Here is a 20,447-nt window from a genome sequence, read left to right as displayed (position 1 = left end):
TAATTGTACAAGTTATCCTCTTGAAAAAATGTTCCAAATATTTAGGAAATACTGAATTGTAAATGCACACATATGGAATTTCCTTATCCATAATATACGGATAGAACACTGTTACCATTCAGTATATTTAACGTATTGTATGAGAACTAATTCATCCGTAGATGCAGGAAATTCTCGAGGTACTCCGACTAATATACTAATTGGACTACTTCTACACAAATAATCAATACCAAACCGATATCTGTTAGTCCTAAGTTACTCTTTATTTGAGACCAAGTCATGATCTAAAACGACGTTGAATATTATTTGACCTTACGGTCTAACTGAGACGATATAGATCACGATGGATCTCGCTGCTGAACGTAACTAAATCAAACAGCGCACATGATGGTGCTTAGACTTCTCAAGCAATTATAATTACTTATGATTACCGGTAATTAACAACTACTAACTGCAGCCCTGATGAGTTGACTGACTAGAATCGAATGAGTAGTAAAGCAATATACATTGTATAATATACTAGTCATCACTCTCGAATCATTATTGTAAATATGAAGGAAATTGACGATTTGTGTGAATGCGTTGGTATTACCCTTCCATTCCAGTTTTCTTTGCATCGCCAGTAACTGTTTTATTTATTCAATTCCATTTATTAAGACTGTACGATTATGTACTCATCGTTTCGCTAGGTAAAGTAATCATATACACGTGTGTTCTAAATGAATAAGACTATGAGAGTCGTAGACAAATAATCTTTATTGTATCTAAGCCATGCGCCAATCTAGCCAAATAGCTGTCTTTAACCAGTTAATAAGCTAATACGTAGTACTACTGTATGTTAATTATAATTGTAGTAGTTAGACACTACTACATCAAATTCGTACAACCGTGGAAATTTTGAGTAGTAAGGGAAAAAATAGGATGGACTGAAATAGCTTTAAACTTATTCGTTTCGCTATGCAAAGTAATCACATACGCGTATGTTCTAAGTGAATGAGATTATAAGAGTTGTAGACAGATAATCTTTATCGCATCTATGCATCGACCAATCTAACCAAATATCCATCTTCAACAAGCTAACAAGCTAATACGCAGTACTGCATGTTTGCATGTTAATTATAATAGTATTAGTTATTAGACACTGCTGTATCAAATTCGTACAATCGCGGAAACTTTGAGCAGTATGGGGAAAAAAATAGAATGGACTGAAACAGCTTAGTTCGATGCGTAATCAATAACAAGTAGCGTTGTTGATTATTAGACTTTCCGTTTACCTTATTAAGAACACACGAGTAAACAGTATCAAGTAGCGATTATTTTCATCTTTAAATATAGAGATGTTTACTTTTCCTGATAGAAATACATATATACGAGCTAGCGGACAGAATAAATTTAGAACGAAGAATTATATCCTATAGTATAACTATAGTTACCGTATTTGGATAAATGATATCGCCTATATAGGACACGAATGCCCGATGGAATTATTATTATTAATAACGTTATTATTATTGATAGTTTTTTACGCAGTAATTACCCCATCAAAGTATAAAAAGTTATTGATTCGTCCATAGATCATGATCAAAGACGAATGGATGAACTCCAATTGATAAAGCAACACTTACAATTTATGGACCGGAATAGAAATAGTAAAGTCGCTTTTACTTGAGAAATTGCAAGTATAGTTAATCGTAGAGCAGTTCTGATTTTCTAGTTATCTTCGATAAATCATTATAGGCATACAGACTATGCCTAGACCAAAAACCAAAAAAGTTCGATTTGCGTTGCCAACCGAAAATCAGGTAAATCGAATTCGATCATACCTACGTAGATTACTTACACAGTGAGTGATTTTAACCAATTAAGCGAAATTATCCTTAAGCTGACATATATCGTTTCTTTCCTTGCAGATCACGTCCATTCCACCGGATATTCCATCGAGATTCGCGGTATATACTCATGATTTATTTTTGTAGTATTACTCTCTGCATCGTATTGCATTGTAGAAACTGAGAATTGATATGATTTATACCATCCTTTCGAATGATGCTTTAGAGTTTAGATACAGTTATACGAAATCACTACGTAAAATTTGATGGCTAGAAAGTTTAGATAGTCCCTCTTTATTGCAGTAGTGCACCCAATAGACTGTGGTTCCTAACAAATCTCATACTGATAGTATTGGCAATCTTTCTCTAATGTTCTAACGAGTTAAAAAACGCTCACATAAATATTTGGTGTATTTTCCTATAACTTAGTCTAACTTTAATAATGATTGTGAGTAGTTTTGTCCCTTCATATATTTATGTTTTATAATGCCTAGGCTCCACTTCATATCAGTGACGGTATAAGCATTGCTATTACAAGCCTTCAAAATGCTGAAGTAGATTTAATCTTTTCTATCCAAGTTTGCCTTGAAGTAAGTACTAATTCTGTTTCGTGGACAGTTTTTACTGGATTCTCGCGTAAAACAAATCATAAACAAGACTCTGTAATAACAGCCTATTTTGCATCAATCTAGTGTTTTGATCAAATCTTTACTCAACAGCAAATGCAAGAATTTAAACTAGAGTATATCCACATGATATTAGATGTAAGCTGTTTCTATCTAACATAAATTCGATCTTTCTGCCTTAAGAGTTCCTTCATTTTAGATTTTCTCTGTCATTTTTTTTAATGGAAGTCTTTTTCTCTCTAACAGAAATTCAGATCACAACATTACAAGCTTTTAGACCTCATTCAAAATGCTGAGACTAACCTACAAAATATTTCTCATAGAATATTTAGTAAATTGGTAATACAAATGAGTGATTGCGACCATCTATTCGATATGATAGACTCTTCAATGACGGTCGTCCTATAATACTTACAAAATTGTCGACTATAAAATAGTATATGTAAAATCTCTTATTTGTAGAGATTTAAATCAAAGTTGATGCTTATTACATCTGCTGTTGAAAATAATTGTACGATATATTTTTATCTCGTGTCCAATTAAGGAAACCGAAATTTATTTTGAATATGGGGGCGAAATCCAATCTTTACTACTTCGTGAAGTGAGTTAATACTACTCAGATCTTCATACATTGATTGAGCATAATATTCTTTTAACTCGTAACTATATAACAGACCAAAGAACAAGCATTCCACTATCATATACAGGTATAGTATATACTTGTAACTTTTGTAGGGGTAGTATTTGTGCCTCTAATGTGTTTATTTTTTTCTATTCAGCTATTAATACGTATTGATATCTTATATACAAGTATTAATGTTGAAATTATCAAGTTTTATATATCGATTTAAAATTTTAAACGTATCCACTTAAAATATTCTTAAAATTTCAAACAAACTCTGTTTTTCAACAGAAATGGTTAAAGTGCTGCAATACCTATCATTTTAAAGTGAGAACATTTAAAGAGATTTTATTTATCCCACTCTACCAACTCACACTGTATTCGATTGTCTTCGAAGTATGTATATGCAATTTTGGTTTTAAGAGTATTTTTACAACTAATTCTAGTATAAGAAGAAGTTAACTTATCGTAGGCATTGTACCACTTGGCCAAGAATGATTTGGAAAAAAGTGCTCTGATTGGTGCTAAATCATGTATTAAGGTATGTTCTATTATTTTATTTATTGAATCCTATTTCTAACTCTGATAAAATAAATTGCTAAGGGTACTTATAATTTACTTTCTCAGTAATTTCATCTTTGCAAGAAATTGATGCAACTGTTATCCGTTATCTCACTAGTTTAATGAATATCAAAATTTTCCATAGCTTATTACTATCCAATTGTTAGGGAACGCCAAACAAAATAAATATAAATGTTGTAGCATTAGTCTTTGCTTGATTAATGGAATTGGTAGTGGTAATCTATGATTACTGGTGTCATTAAAATCGTTTGTTAATAACTGAACTGTGAACGTGTGTTTACTTGGTGACTAAAGGTCTAGATTAAATATAAACTATAAACTATCATTAGATTGATTAAGCAGAACTTGCACGGCTAGATGCTTAAGTTATCATAAGCTACAAAATGCAACAGCTACCGAATGAGAATGTGGTACATTATTGTTTCTTTACAGCTAATTACAGAACGCGTGCTAAGTGCAATGGAAGAAGTTCAAACGATGTCCAGAATCAACTTTTTAATATCTATGTGAGCTATAAATATGATACCAATAGTCTAATATTTTATAAATTGACCTCTATGTACAAAACTTCCAATATTTCCACGTATTTTTTTGGAAAATCAAATCTTGATATCAAAAGGATAGAAGTTGACTCCAATGTAAGTTAATATCAGATCGATAAGAATAATATTGATGATTAACATAATCCTTTTGATTAGTATTGTCATAAAAACAGTTGATGGACACTATCGCTCCATTATTGATTTGTTGTAGAAGCTCTCAACATTAGCTTTTACAGGATTGGGAAAATTAACTATAGAAGGATACGTAAGAATTCTCAGTAAACCAAATCGTGAGACTCTGAAATTTTTAAAAAAGCAAAATTGGTATGCTAAAATGGAATAACGTATTTATGATTTTTTTGGGGGGCAGATTTGACAATATTTTCGATCTATTTTCCTTTTCTATAGTTGCTATATGATCATATTTGATAAGGCCATTCTTATATGTTCAATCGTAGAGGTGAAAGTTCCACTAGATGTTTTCTAACTACAATTTGGTATTTAATTGATCTTTTCATCCATGTCTCATTTCTTACAGAAGAGTTTGTTTTTAGAATACCAAGTTTTATTACAGGACTGCATAATTACCGATGAGGTATACGATATCATATCCTTACTTATATAGTAAAAATTCTTTTTATCAGCGTTGTATAGCAAATTGTGGTGTTTCGCTATCGTATGCTTATACCATGAACTACTAGATATACCATAGTTATACAGTTCTGTGACATTAAAATGTTGTTTTCATGGCATAATAACTTATGACCAAAGCCACCGAATCAACAGTAAATATAAATTGTTTAGATGATTCTCTTATACCTATACATGTATTCATTGTCGATTGTAAGAATATTAATAAATGCACCGCTGACGTTTTCATATCGCTAAATTATCGTGTGTCTTTCTTTAATAAGAACGATTTCGAATCATTTACCATCACTGATCAGTCACAGTCAGATGAAGGTGAGCTACATCGATTAAGAATATTTCTCTAAAATAAAACAACTTCTTGCTTCAATATAACTGATACTGCCGTTTTATGTAATACTTTATTAAACTTATTACTTAAGAAGGCGTTAAAATACCATTTTGCAACTATGATAAAGTATTATTTTGAGAAAAATCAACTCTGTCTTTAATTTGAATTTAATCATAGTATGGACAATGCAAATAGTAGAAGATGGAGATGACTGGATTGAATGGCTATATAATCATATTAATTATAGAGAGAAGTTACGCCTATCCCAAGGTATTTTTATTCATCAAACTTGATGTTATTCTATAGACAGATTTAAATCAAAGCTATCCAAAAAAATATTTTTAGACTTAGTTCACCACCATTCGATGTAAGAATGTGTGATTATGACATTCTAGATTTTGCAACTTTTACTACACCAGTATTTACTACATTACCTAGATTTCATTGTTCTCGTAAGAGTTAAAAGTAGCATATGCTATAGAAAATTTTACAATAAGTTTTAAAACTATTCCATGATAATAGCAATATCAGATTTTGGTATCTAGTGATTGAAAGTAGCTTTACAAACTGCACTTTTGCTTGCAATGGCTGACATTGAGATAATGCTCATGAACGAGGTTTCATATTGTAAATACCATTTACTATAAGCAAACTAGAGACTAGACGTAGCATTTATATCAGGCCTACTGATGATATGCATTAAGAAATGTGAACTACTGTAGCATAGTCTATTCTTAATTATAGTTTTAAAATTGATAGGTGAAAACTTGGTAAATGACACTGAAGAAGATGTTGAAGCTTCGATCGGGTAGCGAAATTGCAATCTTGAATGTACTAGATAGACGTGGGCAAATACGTCGTTAAGCATACTAGAAGCATGGACTTATTTTATGGTTATGATTATGGAAAATTGGAATAAAAAATTAACGTGTAATTGAAAGAGAATGTCTATTTATGACATGTATATAATTAATTAACGCAATTTTGGATACTATCATTGTCTTACTACTAATTGATTAATATGCATGCCTTGAATTTCAATTACACTATTGTTATCACACCAATTTTAGATTTGACCTGATTTTGATGGGCAGTACTATATTTGTTCGATGGATAAATTCAACTTTGACAATTCTCTAAAAATAGAAAATGTCGTAAGAGCAACTGTACTCGTATTGTATTATGCACGTAATAGATTACCAACTGAATGCATAGTAAGAATATAATGCTTTTTTAGTTTAGGAGTATTTATGGGAGATTAGTTTGTTTCACAGATGTCTTGGTGCGTTAAGACTGTACAATGTGTAGATGGTATCCGTAAGGAATTATCCTATGCAAAAGATTTGATTGAAATTGTACCTTTCGTCTACCCGATATCTGATTCTAGTTACAATTTTACAGTAGTGTAACCTTTCACTGCGTTGAAAGAGGTTACTTTTTAATCTGGAAGTATTACTAGGGATTTACTTGCTTGATAAGTACTTTGATATGTCAAGATAGTAAGCGATATCAGCAAAGTGTAATCTTTCGCAAATTTGATTATAAGTATACCTTCCGTCTCTCTGCCCTTAACTCTAGTTATAAATATCAAGTTAACCTATTACTCTATGTGAATTACATTTCTTTTTAGTCTAGGGATATTTACGGATTATTAACTTGCTTAGCAATTGCCTTGGTATGCTAAGATTGATTCAAAATGAGCTGGTAATACTAGTTGTAAATATACGTCCAGTAGAATGATCTATCACTATATATGAAACTTCTTACTTTCTAATTTAAGAGTACTTGCTAAAAAATTAATTTACCTAAGAATTATTTTGGCATGCTAGGATTGAATTTGAAAGTGTACCAGGTGACTAGTTGCAAATATGTATGTAGTAGAATGCCATATCACGACATTACGAGTATGTATGAAACATATTGCTGGAGATTAATTAACTTGACAATGGCCTTGGTATACTAAGAAAGTATACCTGGCGATATTAGTTTCCAATATACATCTAGTAGAATGACCGATCCATGTGTAGAATCGATTTCTTTCTTATCTAGGATTGCTTCTGAAGATTAATTTACTTAGCAATTGGCTTGGCATGCTAAGATCCCTTTGAAAGTAGGCACCTAGTGACATTAGTTGCAACTATTCGTGCAGTACAATGATTTATCCCGATGTGCTGTATGAAATAGACTGCTTTGCAATCTACGCGTGTTTCTTGGAGATTAATTTGCTTAACAATTGCCTTGGTATGCCAAGATTGTATACCACATCAGCAAGGTGTAATTCAAAATTGAATTGAAAGTTTACCTTTCCCTTCCCTCCTCCTACGCATCTTTGCCAATAGCAAACATCTCATGATGCATGGCAAAATGCGAAAATTATATGCAGTATATAAGTTAGTCAATTTCCAATCACTCGCTACTAGAGATGAATTACTTAATCAAGATAAACCTCTTGGTACCTATGAGATGTTCTTCATTGCAGGATTTGATTAATTCATTACCTAATTCATTTACGATTAGCAATCCACTAAACTCGATCTCATTACGTCATTGGAAAGGTGATGATGTCGAGTGCTACGACTGCGCCAGCGCAGTCATTACGATGATGTCATGCTATCGCAACAGTATGGCGTTAAGCAAGAAAGACTCTCGATGACTACAACCATAGGCTACTACTCGTTTTCTTTTAGCAGTCTATCGTGCAAGTGATCTCGACTAGCGAGTGCTTCTCTCAACAAAGGATAGATTGGATAGTACAGCTAAGATGGAGAAACAGGATTTCAATTTTGTATACTATTTTAAGACAAATTGGAGTGTAATACAGTATACTACGTTATACTGTAGATTTGCTTAGGCCAGTTTGACTTCGTACTGTACAGAGCTGGACATTCTTTTATTTTTATACAGTACAGTATGCGCCAAACTTCATGTACGGACACTTACTCCAACTGGAACAGAACTATTGAATTTTCTCTTCAAGCCCCTCTTGTTACGGAAAGCAGGACGGAATCCCGACCTCGATACAGACTTGAAGTCAGATAACAAAAGAAAGAAAACATCGCCATTACAGTATACAATATCGATCGGCTAGATTACTTCTCTATCGATAAAGTTAAGTGTTAGCATAATCTTTCGCCTTGGATGATACTGGAAATTGGCCTTGGTAAGCAATTGATGTTGATGATTAGCCAGTATCCTTGTTGAAGAATTGGAAATCGATCGAGCTGGAATTGGGACGAGTTTGCTAGGTCAAGACTAGATCTAGTAATAGTCAAAATTGGCATTGGTAAGCCGTTGATATTGACGATTATTAGCTAGCATCCTTGTTGAAGAATTGGAAATCGATTGAGCTGGAATATTGAGTATTAACAAGTTAAGTTATTTATTTATTATTCATCCATTGGTCCTGTCGACTGATCTAAATAAAGCATACATGAGCGATAGCAACACTGGTAGAAGCAATCGAGAATTATCCACAAAAATGCTGCTAAATAATGAGGATAGGACTAATCAAGATGAGCGGCAAACGCGTAGCGGTCATGATGTCAACATCAATCAGGGAAGTAATCACGACTGGTACTGTGGTGTCTCGACGATTCGACGTCTCTTTGGTCTCTTCGCCTTTTTTGACGCTCTTTTAGTATTTGTCATGTGGTTTATTTATACCAAGGTAAATTGATGTAGTAAGTTCAATCTTGGAGCTTTCGAGATCGTAAATTCTCCTTGACGTTGTGATTATCCTTTCCATTGCTGACGTGATATCATCTCCGATGATAATAATAATTTTATCGGAGCAATATCAATCTTCCATTTCTCAGCCACTTCATCTTGACAAGATATCAATCATGATATTCTAATAAAGTAATTTCCTTGAGGCAGTATTGATTTTCCCTTTCAATTCACCAACCTCTTCACCTTTACAAGACATGGATCATGATAGTACTCGTTTATAAATAATAATCAAATCAATCTACTGTATCTATGCATTAATTGAGTAATTTCATCTGAGCACTATCTATTTTCCATTTCTACCCCTCTTTGTCCTATCAAAATATCAAGCATGCAGTCCTATTCTAGCCATTCTAATGGAGTCATTTTATCAAAGCAGTCTTTATTTTTTCATTTCTATTTCGACTAAGCTTTGCCATCCTTTAGGGATCATCTAAGCTGTATCTGTATTGCATTTTCATCCCCAAACGTCGTCATCCTTACAAAATATTGATCATACAGTAATAGCGTCAACAAGTTATTTTATGTCTACATCGCCATCATCGATCCATGCTAACCATGCTTGAACACACCGGCAAAGCTGTACTTTCACACAAATCCAGTCCACATGGTAGGAGATTTTTGTTTATACTCCTAGTGTATCTATTTATTATGGTGTAGCATTTAAAACGAGCGGACGCGTATATACTGTGTAAATGTATGACGTAGGATGCCCAAAGGACGTTAACTGCAGTGCCATGCACAACCAGGATTCGCTGTCATGGCGGCATTCTAACACACTGAGAATATGGGACAGTCCTGAATAAGGGTCTAAAATGTCCACTAGACAATCATAGCAAGAAATCAAGAGAAAATGATTTTCATTTTATTCTTTTACTAGTACCGATAAATGCGCTAAAAGTAGACGAATTTAGTGACTGATACTATAAGAACATCTCGCCATGCCTATACACCCAGTACCGTAGACACATCATCTATTCATTTTCTCTTTTTTACAGCCAAAATGAACCCTGTTAAACTGTTAAAAATGATTTAACCCTATAGGATAAATAGCCAATGTTTTGTCTCAATCTTACTGTCCACCAGGTATGTCAAGTACGGCTTCATAAAATACTTGATGTTGATATCCATTCCGTGTGCCAGTCCATTCTTATGACAAAGAAAGTGCAGATCAATGACTGCCAGCGCCCTCATTGATTGCCCTTTCCAATGGAGTTAATCAACTACCAAATAATGTAATCTAGTTGTCACTGTCCTGGTACTTTGTGCTACTAAACTGCTTTCCTATACCGATTTAATGATACTTATTTAATTAAAATAAAATATCCTTAGAGGTCTAATGTAGAAATACAAGATTTTATGACGTCAAAATGATCGAGTGATCCTTAGGAAATAGACTTTAATGGATACGCTTGTTTTTACAGTAAAACACTTAATTACAGACCAGACTGGTACAATTTAAATACTGCACTTTGGCAAAATCGTATTATTGCCTTGAACTTGATACAGAATATCTATCTATCTGAAGGAAAATATTGTTGATAATTCTAATTTCTCAGCATTTACTTGATCTTAACAAATTGTATCATATTCACCGTACTAATTAAAGGATAGAATATCAGGTTATCCTTCCCATCTTCTGACAACTGTATCATCTATTTTTATAATTATTGGTAATCAAAATAATAGAAAAAGCGATCGTAGATTTTCATAGTACTTTACCTATACCAAAATGTTTTCACTCTCTCTGCTGTGCGCGTAGATGCTTAATGAACAGGAAGAAATTTACTGATGATAACCAATTTTTACTTTACCTTTTACATACTCTATCTTTATTGCATGAAAGTCAATAAGGCGCTCAGCACAATGAAATTAAACTGAATGTTAGCATAAGTTATAGATCGCCCTTCCAAACATGTCGCAGAATATTCTATAACAGTAAATAATAGCTAATAGCAAGCTGAGGTGCCTCAGGCGTACAATACTTATCCCAGCCACAGTTAAAAAAAAGTAATAATAACAGTCAACATTGAAACTAATTAATGACAGGAAATTCACACAAGGTCATGAGCATATGATAATTAATTGATGAAATATTACCGCTAGCTACCATGATAATGGATAGAAGACGAAGAAATTGAGATATCACTTGCACTATATCTCGAATGATGACAGTTTTCAAATTACAGTAAATCAACCGGCTTAGTTAGATACGTAGATTGAGACATTTTATTCTTCGCAAGATCCAACTAATTAAATTAAATTAATCTTGGTATTGACTGGCTGGAACGACAGCTTTAAGAATTCTTCAATTAATTACTAGTTAGTCAATAACACTCATAAATTCAATTATATAATTGCTTTTTAACAGCTGTAATAAATATTCTAAATAATTCAAAATTGTCTATAATATCCCCCTTCTATCAATACAATATCGTAGCGATACAGTAAGTAGGATGTAGCGTAGACTAATCGAAAATATACCATGAATTAGCTTGCTTTCGTCACAGTGTACGTACAATATAGTTATAGTCAAGGTAATGATAGCAGGCATTAAAAATAATTAAATAATTGCCCAAGTTGGCTAGACTATGATTATTGTCAAGCTTTGCTGATAATAGTATTATTTTATTTTATAAAATTGGATAATGACTTCAGCGTATTTAGTACTGGCTATCCTCGTATACATCAATCGCTCTTAGGCTGGGTGCAACATGATTTTTTATAGTATTGAAGAGCAGTTTAGTTGCCATTTCTCTTCCATTGACTTTGTCATAGACCAAAGGGTCCTTGATGAGGTCAATGTGAATATAAAGTGATCAATCATCAAAACGTAAAAATTTTATAATACCAAACATATTGGAAGAGTAATTAATTAAAGTTTGCAAATATTATAGCTGTCCTTGATTAGGCTAATGTCGATATGAAGTAATCAATCGTCAAAACGTAATAAGTCGGATACTGAAATACAGTACATGCAAATTAAGAATGATCTCAGCTGAGATTATATCACCGCTATCTTACAAATTGTTTGATCAATAAGTCTAATTTCAATTACAACAATCTTAGTTACTAGAAGCTGGTCGGATCCATGAGCCTTTTGAACAACAAATAGTGCGTTTCAACTTCAAAACATCATTATTCGATTTTGTGGTAAGAATGTCAATGCATCTACTTGATAATACATTCATACATCCCATTTTATTGATTGCTATCTTGGCTAATTACAAATTTTCTTGTAAAGCAATGGAATGATGTCAATTAACAGTTGATTATATAAAAAAGTATTCAATTTTTAAATTAAAAGTTACTAGCTGGAGGGAGATTCATTCTTTTATTCATGGCATATATTGTATGTAAATGCGATCACTGGCTAATGGTAGCAGTAAGTAGAATTTTGTACTTTTCTTCAATTAATGATTTAATGGAATAATGTAATAATGACTAATTCTAATCATCATTACAGTTTACCACATTGGGAACATCTGTTTATTTAGTAGTCAAGATTTTCTTTTACGACGTAAGCTACGAAATAAGATTCTATGCTTGAAGATAGATCACTCGTTTTTACAAGCGTTACCCTATAAATGCTTTTTAATGATCCACACTTTGGACAAAAATATTTTTTTTAACTTATTTTATTCGTAATCTTCCAGTTTACTGCAGTTACTACTTCTACTACCCATCCTATGGACTATCTCATTTTTGTTATATCTTTTCTTAATTGCTGGATAGAAACATGGATATTCGATTTTAAGGTACTATTACAGTGTTGAACTCTGCTAATGGCTGAAATTGATAATTATAGAAGTAGTTTTTGCGTTATAGATATCTACAAGTCTCGTAATATAATTCTTATTAACGTAATTAGCATACTGTGAATATTACTTACCAAACAGAAATTTATAATGAAATTAAATTGAGATTTATAACGAAATTAAATTGTTCGTTGCTAAAAAATGAAGTAAAAAATATCGCATTCTACCTATACTTTGCCTGTGATTGAGCGAGTCGTAATAGCGTAATGTTAAACATTTTTATCAATTGATAGGTTCTTCCTAAGGAGAAAAGACACAGACAATTGCATTTACGAAACGGTAGATACGATGTCTAATATAATTGAACTAGTCTATAAAGTAAAACATTATATCTAGTAGTTGCATAAATTTCTTCTTTTTGATCACGAGCAAACTTAACTTCCGCCTTTTTATTACTGCCTAGCTGTAAGACAAATTGTTCCGAATACAAATACCCCAAGCAATTCAAACAATGAAACACAACCATTATTGTGGAGTGACAATAGGTTCGATGAATTTTTTGTTATCAATATTTTGAATTGTTTATGTTATAGTTGGACTTTCATCAAAACTAAAACTACTTAAATAATAGGGTAACAATATATTCGGAACCTTTCTACTCGCCCAAAGGTACAAATAAATTTCTAATTTATGACTACAATTTTAGTAGTTATTCGCAGTTCTAAAGTTAAATGTTAACTAAGTATCTAAAATTATTTCTTCCTAGGCTCACCAACAAATAGTGAAAGAGGGTTAGCTGCTGAAGATCATATAACGCATAGCTTGGATGAAAAAGTTATTACTGGCGCTGATCATGTAATTAATTCGGATTGCAGACACAGTTTCGTTAGTATTGATCAGCAAGAAAGCGATAAGGAAGAGGATACCATACCGCGAGGAAGTCCAGTAAGCTCCAGATTTTACTCATTGCCTGGCAGTAGAGCTTCAAGTCCAGTTCCTGATGATAAGGTCTAGAAATTGTATCGCTTTCATTTAGTTTAACAGGGTTTTAATATTTCTTATTTTTATATTAAATAAAAAAATACTAGTTTTCAGAACATATGGAACTGGTTAAGGATCTATCGATTACAGTAAACGATTTACTTAGTATTGATACTGATTGGAAAATTGAAAAGACCACTGTAAGATTATGCAATAGTTATTCTTTTCTCGATATCTCGATACATCTTGTAATAATCCTTTTCATGACTCTCGTTAGGATAATTTGGTTGTTGATAGCCGTAATGTACAAGGTATTGGGAAAGTTTTTAGAGCACGGGTTAGTATTTTTGATTAATACATGGTGATTAATGTCTACTCGTAAGCCTTGATTTATTCATTTAATTAATATCAGATGCTTTTTCATGTTTAGTCATAATCAACTGAAAAATAAACGCTAGGCATTTTTTATTTCTACCTTTGCTAGATCGCTCTGGATTGTAAGCCAGCAGATCTATTCCAAGTCATTTGCCTTGATTGCGAACATCAATCGGATTGGGATTCCACTGTCGTACAAAATAAGGTGAAAGATACAAAGAATAAAATTCAATGGAAAATCCTTTTTTTCTTTCTTACGCCATATTAAATCCTTGGCTCTGTATAGCATTGTTTTCATTAATTGACTTTGTTGATACTTTTATTGTTAGATTTTGAAAAAACTAGACGATCAGACGGATATTTTATACGCCATAGTTGCAGAGTCTGGGAATGGTCTAGTTTCGAAGAGGTAGTGAGATTTCATCTATTATTTATATTTACCTATCATATTATATGAAATGCTTTTCATATTTCAGGGTGCTCTTAAAGAACTGTCTTAAAATTTTTTCTTATAGTAACGTCTTATTCATGGCAATAATTGTTCTATTTATGTTATCCATCACTATACAGAGATTTTTTATCGATTCGACACTGGGAGATAGAAAATGGCTATTATCGCACTTATAGTACATCTATAAAGGATGATGATTTGATGCCAACCCATCGCTCCTATGTTAGGTATGAACTCAGTAGCCCTCTTAAGCTTAATTGTTAATATTAACTCAAAACATCTTGATTTCATAGAGGTGAAAATAAACTTTCCGCTTGGATTATAAGACCTTTACAAAATAATGCCAATGCATCCCATTATACATGGCTACTCCACACTGACCCAAAGGTAGGTATCAAGATTACAAATGCTAAAAGAAATCATAACTTATTAGATTATAAAATTAAATTATTTTTTTATCATTCTAGCGATTTATTTGTGAAGCATTGAGGCTTCGTAATACTGTAATTGCGTATAGTTCTACTGTGTTAAAGAATATGATATCATTTTACTATCGTATAAAGTTACTAATTTTTTCTTGTTATTGAAAGGGATGGTTACCCAAGAATGTAGTCGATTTTGCCATTGCCAGCGTAATGATAGATTTTATTAAAAATTTGCGACGAAGAATAGCAACAGTGAAGTAGTAATGTCTTAGTTACAGTTATTTAATTTTATTAGCTTTTCTAATTTAGATAGGAGATCTGTTAAAACTTGTAAATCATAATATCATAATATCGGTATATCAAATACAAACCTATGATAACTGTTACTGTTATGGAGTATCACTTGAAAAGTATTTTTTTATTGAATTTTACTCAGATACTATATTAATCATGGAAATAGCTGTTCCAAATTTCTTTAAGAACGTTCCTCTTTTTTAGCATTGAAAAAATTTCGATATCGTAAAAACGTTATGATTATATGTATTACCATAATCAACAATTTAAGGAACAGTAATGTACTGGAAACCTTATTTCTACTTTGTAACTCATTCTACATTGATTACCTAATTGTAATATTAGTAGGTAATAATAATTATTATAATGATTCCAAAGTCAAATAAGTACAATTACATTTGACTGAGATTCTATTACTTCTCCAAGTTTACAAATATACCTATGATTTATTGTCTGATACTGTACAATTCTTTTATAAAAACAAACCTATAGAAATTATCTCCCCATAATCTCCTGTATTAACAAGTTTATAGCTTCATTTCAGTATAAACCTGCTAACTTAAGATGCACGACTACGCATGTTATTTATTTAACTTGCTTAAGTTGGCTATGCTTGTCCAGAACGTATATAAAAAATATACAACAAAAATTTATAATAAAATATCAGAATTTTATTCTATACCCAGCTGTGCTGACATACATTTTGCATTTGGTAGATAATACCATAACAGGAAAAACAGTACAGTACAACCTCAACCTTTAAATTAATCTATATTACTATCGAAGAATGTTTGTAACAGATTTTTTTTTCAATATTAAACATTACATTTAGAAACGCGTTGCATGTCAGACTATCCCTTTGTATCGTATCAATTAAGAAGAATAAAATAATTCAAATTTCATTTACAGTGAGTAAGTAAGATTACTTTAAGTTAAAATACAATTTTTCAAGTACTGTAAACCCTCCTGTCGCTACGGCTAAACTGAAATACTGAGAAATAAATTTAAGTGGCATAGACTATTGCGCAAGATCTACTATTGTAAGAAACTTTATCAGTTTGGGAGCCAGACCTGTAGATAGATTAGTTGCAACCGCTTATTATCATATTTTGTAATATATCGTGCATGCATATTAATAAAGTTCTTAAAAGTTACCTACAATCAATTCTATCTGCTAAACAACATTTTATAGTTTTAGCATATCTAAATAATTTATAGAGATTCAGCGCAGGATAAATAAGAATGTGGCAAATTTTTAATACTCTTCGTCCCAGTTGTAGACAAAATCTAAGTCCTTATTGGCATTATAAAATTTTAAATTTCTGACGAATACTTCTGAAATCTAGTTGTTAAGTAAAAATTATAATTAATGTAAAAGAATTCTTGTATAAAGTCATAACGTAGAATAGGTAATCTTTATTTTTTGTAACTCTCTTCAAGTCCTAATCGTACCTTTACTGGAATTCCTGGACCAGATATATGCGGTGTGATAGTAATCTATCAAAATTTCGATAATATGCAAGTATAAATTATTACTTGTTTACTGTAATAAATTATAACAGCAAGGTCGCATGACATTGACATTAAAACTTGTTCGTACCTCTGGTATAGTCCAGAAAGGGTGATCCGCAGGTAATGGCTCCTCGTTAAAAACGTCAAGAATAGCAGCAGAGATCCATCCATTCCTTAAAATTATTATATAATTAATTACATATCTTGTGTGGGTATACAAGAACTTATAATACAACAAGCACTTCTATAGAATTATTTAGATGGGGTGAGCATTATCTCTAGTAGTATTTCATTTTTCTGAAAGTACCTTATAGCCGTAATCAAGCTGTTATCATCGATTATTCCACCTCTTCCGACATTGATAAAAACAGGTTTCTATCAAAAAAGTGTTTGGTGTCAGCAGATTTCAGTTACTTAAGAGATTGCCCATACACCGGTATGATCTCGAAATTCTACACTCAGCTATTTCGTAATGACATTTAATTAACCTTCTTTTCGCAGACTTTTAACACGTTTCCTGATAATAGATTCATAGTTTTACTAGTGTTAGGGAGTACGTTGCAAATGTAATCATTTTCAGATAGTAATTCTTGTAGATTGTTTTGCGTTCTAGAACAAAATTGCATGATAATAATATTTAAAAATTAAAGCTACTTGCAAATATCATCTACCAATATTTACATATGTTATAGCTATAACATCGAATCAGTATGAGAAATTTACTAATATTTCATATTTACCTATAGTGATCAACAAATGGAGACCTATCATGAGAGGGTAACTCTCTTCGGACTAGACCCCAAGTTGTCATTCCGATATTTTTTGCTACTTTAGCAACTTTTACATATTTTATGGTAAAACAAAAATTAAGTTTCAGTAAAATCAGTTATAATTTTGTGGTAAAACCAACAATATTCCAATATTACCATGGCAGCCAATGTTACCAGCGCCAAGTATGCCTAACGTAAGATCTTGAAGAGAACGTACCGATCTTTGCTTCCTGATGAAATGAAAAGCATAGTAATTATCCACTTTAAGATAAATAAATTTAGAAATCAATCGTATTACAATCCTTGAAAGATTATGTGTTTGTACTATTTAATAAGTAGTAAACGTAACACCCATACCAAATTTTATCTTTCTGTTGCTGCCAGTAACGATCTAAGTGTCTTTCATGAATAATTATTTGAGCAAGAACATATTCAGAAATAGTGTAACCGAAAGTATCGGCCATCCGGGTCATAACAAAAGTTGGCTTTAATAACGAAACAGATGAATTTAATATGAAAGCTATATCTAGACTTAACATAATTTCTTACATCATTAACTCAAATTGTGAGAAGAAACACATATTACTGAGATGTTTATTGTTTACTAGCCTATGACATCAACCAGTACAATTATTAGTGCATGTAATGTAACAATATGTACACAATATTTATGAACATAGTTAATGGTGTTCGATTTTAGAACAGTCATACTACTTATCCCTACGATAAGTTAGTATCGTACTGCTAATAAAGTCTTGCAGTAAGATTTATGCCTTCATTCCCAAATACACGACAATTATTGAAATAATCTAAGCTTTATAAATAGATAATGGCCAAATAGTAGAGCGCAAGGCAAGCACAAGATACCAAACTATTGCTAATTAATTATTGTAACTATTAATTTTGTATCTATTGTACATAGTTACTATGTATTGTAAAGTAATGTTTATAATCTAAAGAAGAATATAGAGTATTATTACCACTATATTTACTTACTTTCGTGGTTACAAAATTTTTCATAGCGTCGTTGCCTAATGAAAATACAACATTAGATTCTTAGTTACTTGTCTCTAATTAAATCTACTTCAATATGACTAAAATAAACAATACAGATGTGATAAGGCATATCTATCATCTGTGTATCTGTAAGAAAATATCCAGTATCAACACGACAATGTAAGCTGCGTAAACTCTCTATGAAGCCATGTATGAAATAATATTATGACAAAAATACCGGCCCATGTCGATTGCATCCATTTCAAGTTCTTTAATCTAGAAAGTAAGGGCCCAGCCAACTGAGGATCAGAAATCAGTACCTCAGCTTCTTCCAATTCATTTATCTGTTTAGCTGTGAGAGATGAGCCTATAATTGATGAGAAGAGAATGAAGAATAAAAATCTAGCTGTTAACAACAATGCAGCCTGTAAGGCCTGTATTTGCGCTTTAGTGCAGTAAATAATTCAAAGAGTGGCATACTATACTAAATAAACTTATATTCCCATTTATTATGACCTTCTTTACAACGATTTCGATTGATGATGTCTCCAGTTATAATATCATCGATAACAGGCTGAAATCGTATACTAGTTGTGGATAGAATATGCTCAATATGCATTCCTGTAGCTAATCCTAAGTAAAGAGCTGCCATACCCATATACTGTAGTTCTTCTTCTTCTATAACTTGTTGGTAGATACTACAATCAATCTTAAAACCTGTTCTTATTCCAGGCTTATAACTAGAAGGTACTGGTCAATATAGAGCAGACCTACACCAAATTACTCTTTAGCTTGGTGGAAGATACTGTAGTCAATCTAAAATCTGTTCTTATCCCAGGCTTATAAATACAAAGAGCTAGTCAATACAGCAGACATGCATCAAATTACCCCCAATCAATCCATACTGCAAACATGTTGCGAATTTTGGGTATTACTTTAGTAGTATTTGTTTGCAAGTTGTTGTATATAGAAATTGTAACGTTGGCATGATACCCGAGATGACTGTTGGCTGTAGCTATCCTGTGTATAGGTGGTTAGCTGAAGCAGTTTCGTCTTCGCCTCAATTTCGCTCAATAATTCTGTACGACATCTTGTCCACAGAGTTAGTTCGATAATACTAATTAGGAGAATAGCTGAAACGTAAGCTACTATTCCTATTTCAAACTTGAGTTGAAGCAGAGTAGCTCAAGTGATTAGCAAGTTCTAGCCACCTCAGTACAGTACTGTACAATGTACATGATGAACGCATATGAAAACCTAACCTGATACAAAGATAGTAACATACTGTACTTTACAGCTCAAATGGCACCTACTCTAACGCGATATGCCTATGCACGTATAGTAGCAATATTTTATAGAGCCAAATGCTGCATTTGAGCACAACAAGCAAAAAATCATCCAGGTAAACAAATATTTCACATACTAGATGAGCTCTTTTAGATATCATCATCACACTGTATCATCATATTATATTGAACCTGGAGATGGTGGGCAAATCTCTTTCAATTCAACATCTCTGTGCATTGATGCAATTATTTCCTTCAGGCCGGGTTCTCGGCTGAAGATATGCACGATGCGCTTCATTCTATTTCTTCCGCAAAATCGACACTTGATTTAGGAAATAAATGATGACCATTTAGCAAGAGCTTCTTGTTGGCCCGTCTTGAACTCGTATTTCCACTACTGTACTTTAATACAGTACTTAAGTATAGCATAATACTTCATACACAATACTGTACCTGTATTGTTGTATGTGATACCATATGCTATCAAATCTTCATTTTTACTTTGTACTGTAGCCGCTCGCCTACCTTAATAATAATAATTACAATGAAGGCAGACGTCGTAAGTAAATTTTAACGACAAATTCTTGTAAATTAACTCTTTCTCTATCGATTGATCTACAATTTGTTCAAGAAACCCCCAAATTTTATACGTTGGTTTGCCCAAAAATCATAGAAATTAGCCCGTTGACCCTG

General features: G+C 32.3%; 3 protein-coding genes across 3 annotated transcripts; 2 read left to right on the top strand and 1 right to left on the bottom strand.

The window, feature by feature from the left end:
• Positions 1 to 1,748: 1,748 nt before the first annotated feature.
• Positions 1,749 to 5,992, top strand: TRIADDRAFT_53761 (uncharacterized protein; the record flags this gene model as incomplete). Its single annotated transcript, XM_002110084.1, has 15 exons — positions 1,749 to 1,802; positions 1,911 to 1,949; positions 2,324 to 2,419; positions 2,522 to 2,593; positions 3,000 to 3,056; positions 3,130 to 3,162; positions 3,550 to 3,618; positions 3,784 to 3,874; positions 4,092 to 4,297; positions 4,413 to 4,525; positions 4,610 to 4,661; positions 4,740 to 4,796; positions 5,116 to 5,164; positions 5,358 to 5,450; positions 5,940 to 5,992. 15 exons carry the CDS (start codon positions 1,749 to 1,751, stop codon positions 5,990 to 5,992), a joined length of 1,134 nt encoding a protein of 377 aa, XP_002110120.1.
• A 6,254-nt stretch (positions 5,993 to 12,246) lies between these two features.
• On the top strand, positions 12,247 to 15,157 carry TRIADDRAFT_53760 (uncharacterized protein; the record flags this gene model as incomplete). The annotated part of the gene is made up of 14 exons (XM_002110083.1): positions 12,247 to 12,291; positions 12,373 to 12,426; positions 12,563 to 12,664; positions 12,958 to 13,003; positions 13,128 to 13,209; positions 13,296 to 13,333; positions 13,431 to 13,609; positions 13,753 to 13,845; positions 13,923 to 13,982; positions 14,130 to 14,225; positions 14,350 to 14,429; positions 14,591 to 14,698; positions 14,765 to 14,858; positions 15,062 to 15,157. 14 exons carry the CDS (start codon positions 12,247 to 12,249, stop codon positions 15,155 to 15,157), a joined length of 1,173 nt encoding a protein of 390 aa, XP_002110119.1.
• A 1,288-nt stretch (positions 15,158 to 16,445) lies between these two features.
• Positions 16,446 to 20,052, bottom strand: TRIADDRAFT_53759 (uncharacterized protein; the record flags this gene model as incomplete). Its single annotated transcript, XM_002109547.1, has 12 exons — positions 16,446 to 16,532; positions 16,643 to 16,687; positions 16,791 to 16,875; positions 17,010 to 17,077; positions 17,191 to 17,311; positions 17,443 to 17,539; positions 17,629 to 17,702; positions 17,830 to 17,957; positions 18,469 to 18,503; positions 18,707 to 18,835; positions 18,985 to 19,218; positions 19,947 to 20,052. 12 exons carry the CDS (start codon positions 20,050 to 20,052, stop codon positions 16,446 to 16,448), a joined length of 1,209 nt encoding a protein of 402 aa, XP_002109583.1.
• Positions 20,053 to 20,447: the final 395 nt, after the last annotated feature.

This window comes from Trichoplax adhaerens, genomic scaffold, assembly GCF_000150275.1.
Source record: "Trichoplax adhaerens TRIADscaffold_2 genomic scaffold, whole genome shotgun sequence".
Taxonomy (NCBI): Eukaryota; Metazoa; Placozoa; class Uniplacotomia; order Trichoplacea; family Trichoplacidae; genus Trichoplax; species Trichoplax adhaerens.
Note: the sequence above shows the minus strand (reverse complement) of the source record. Positions and strands in the feature narration are given on the sequence as shown.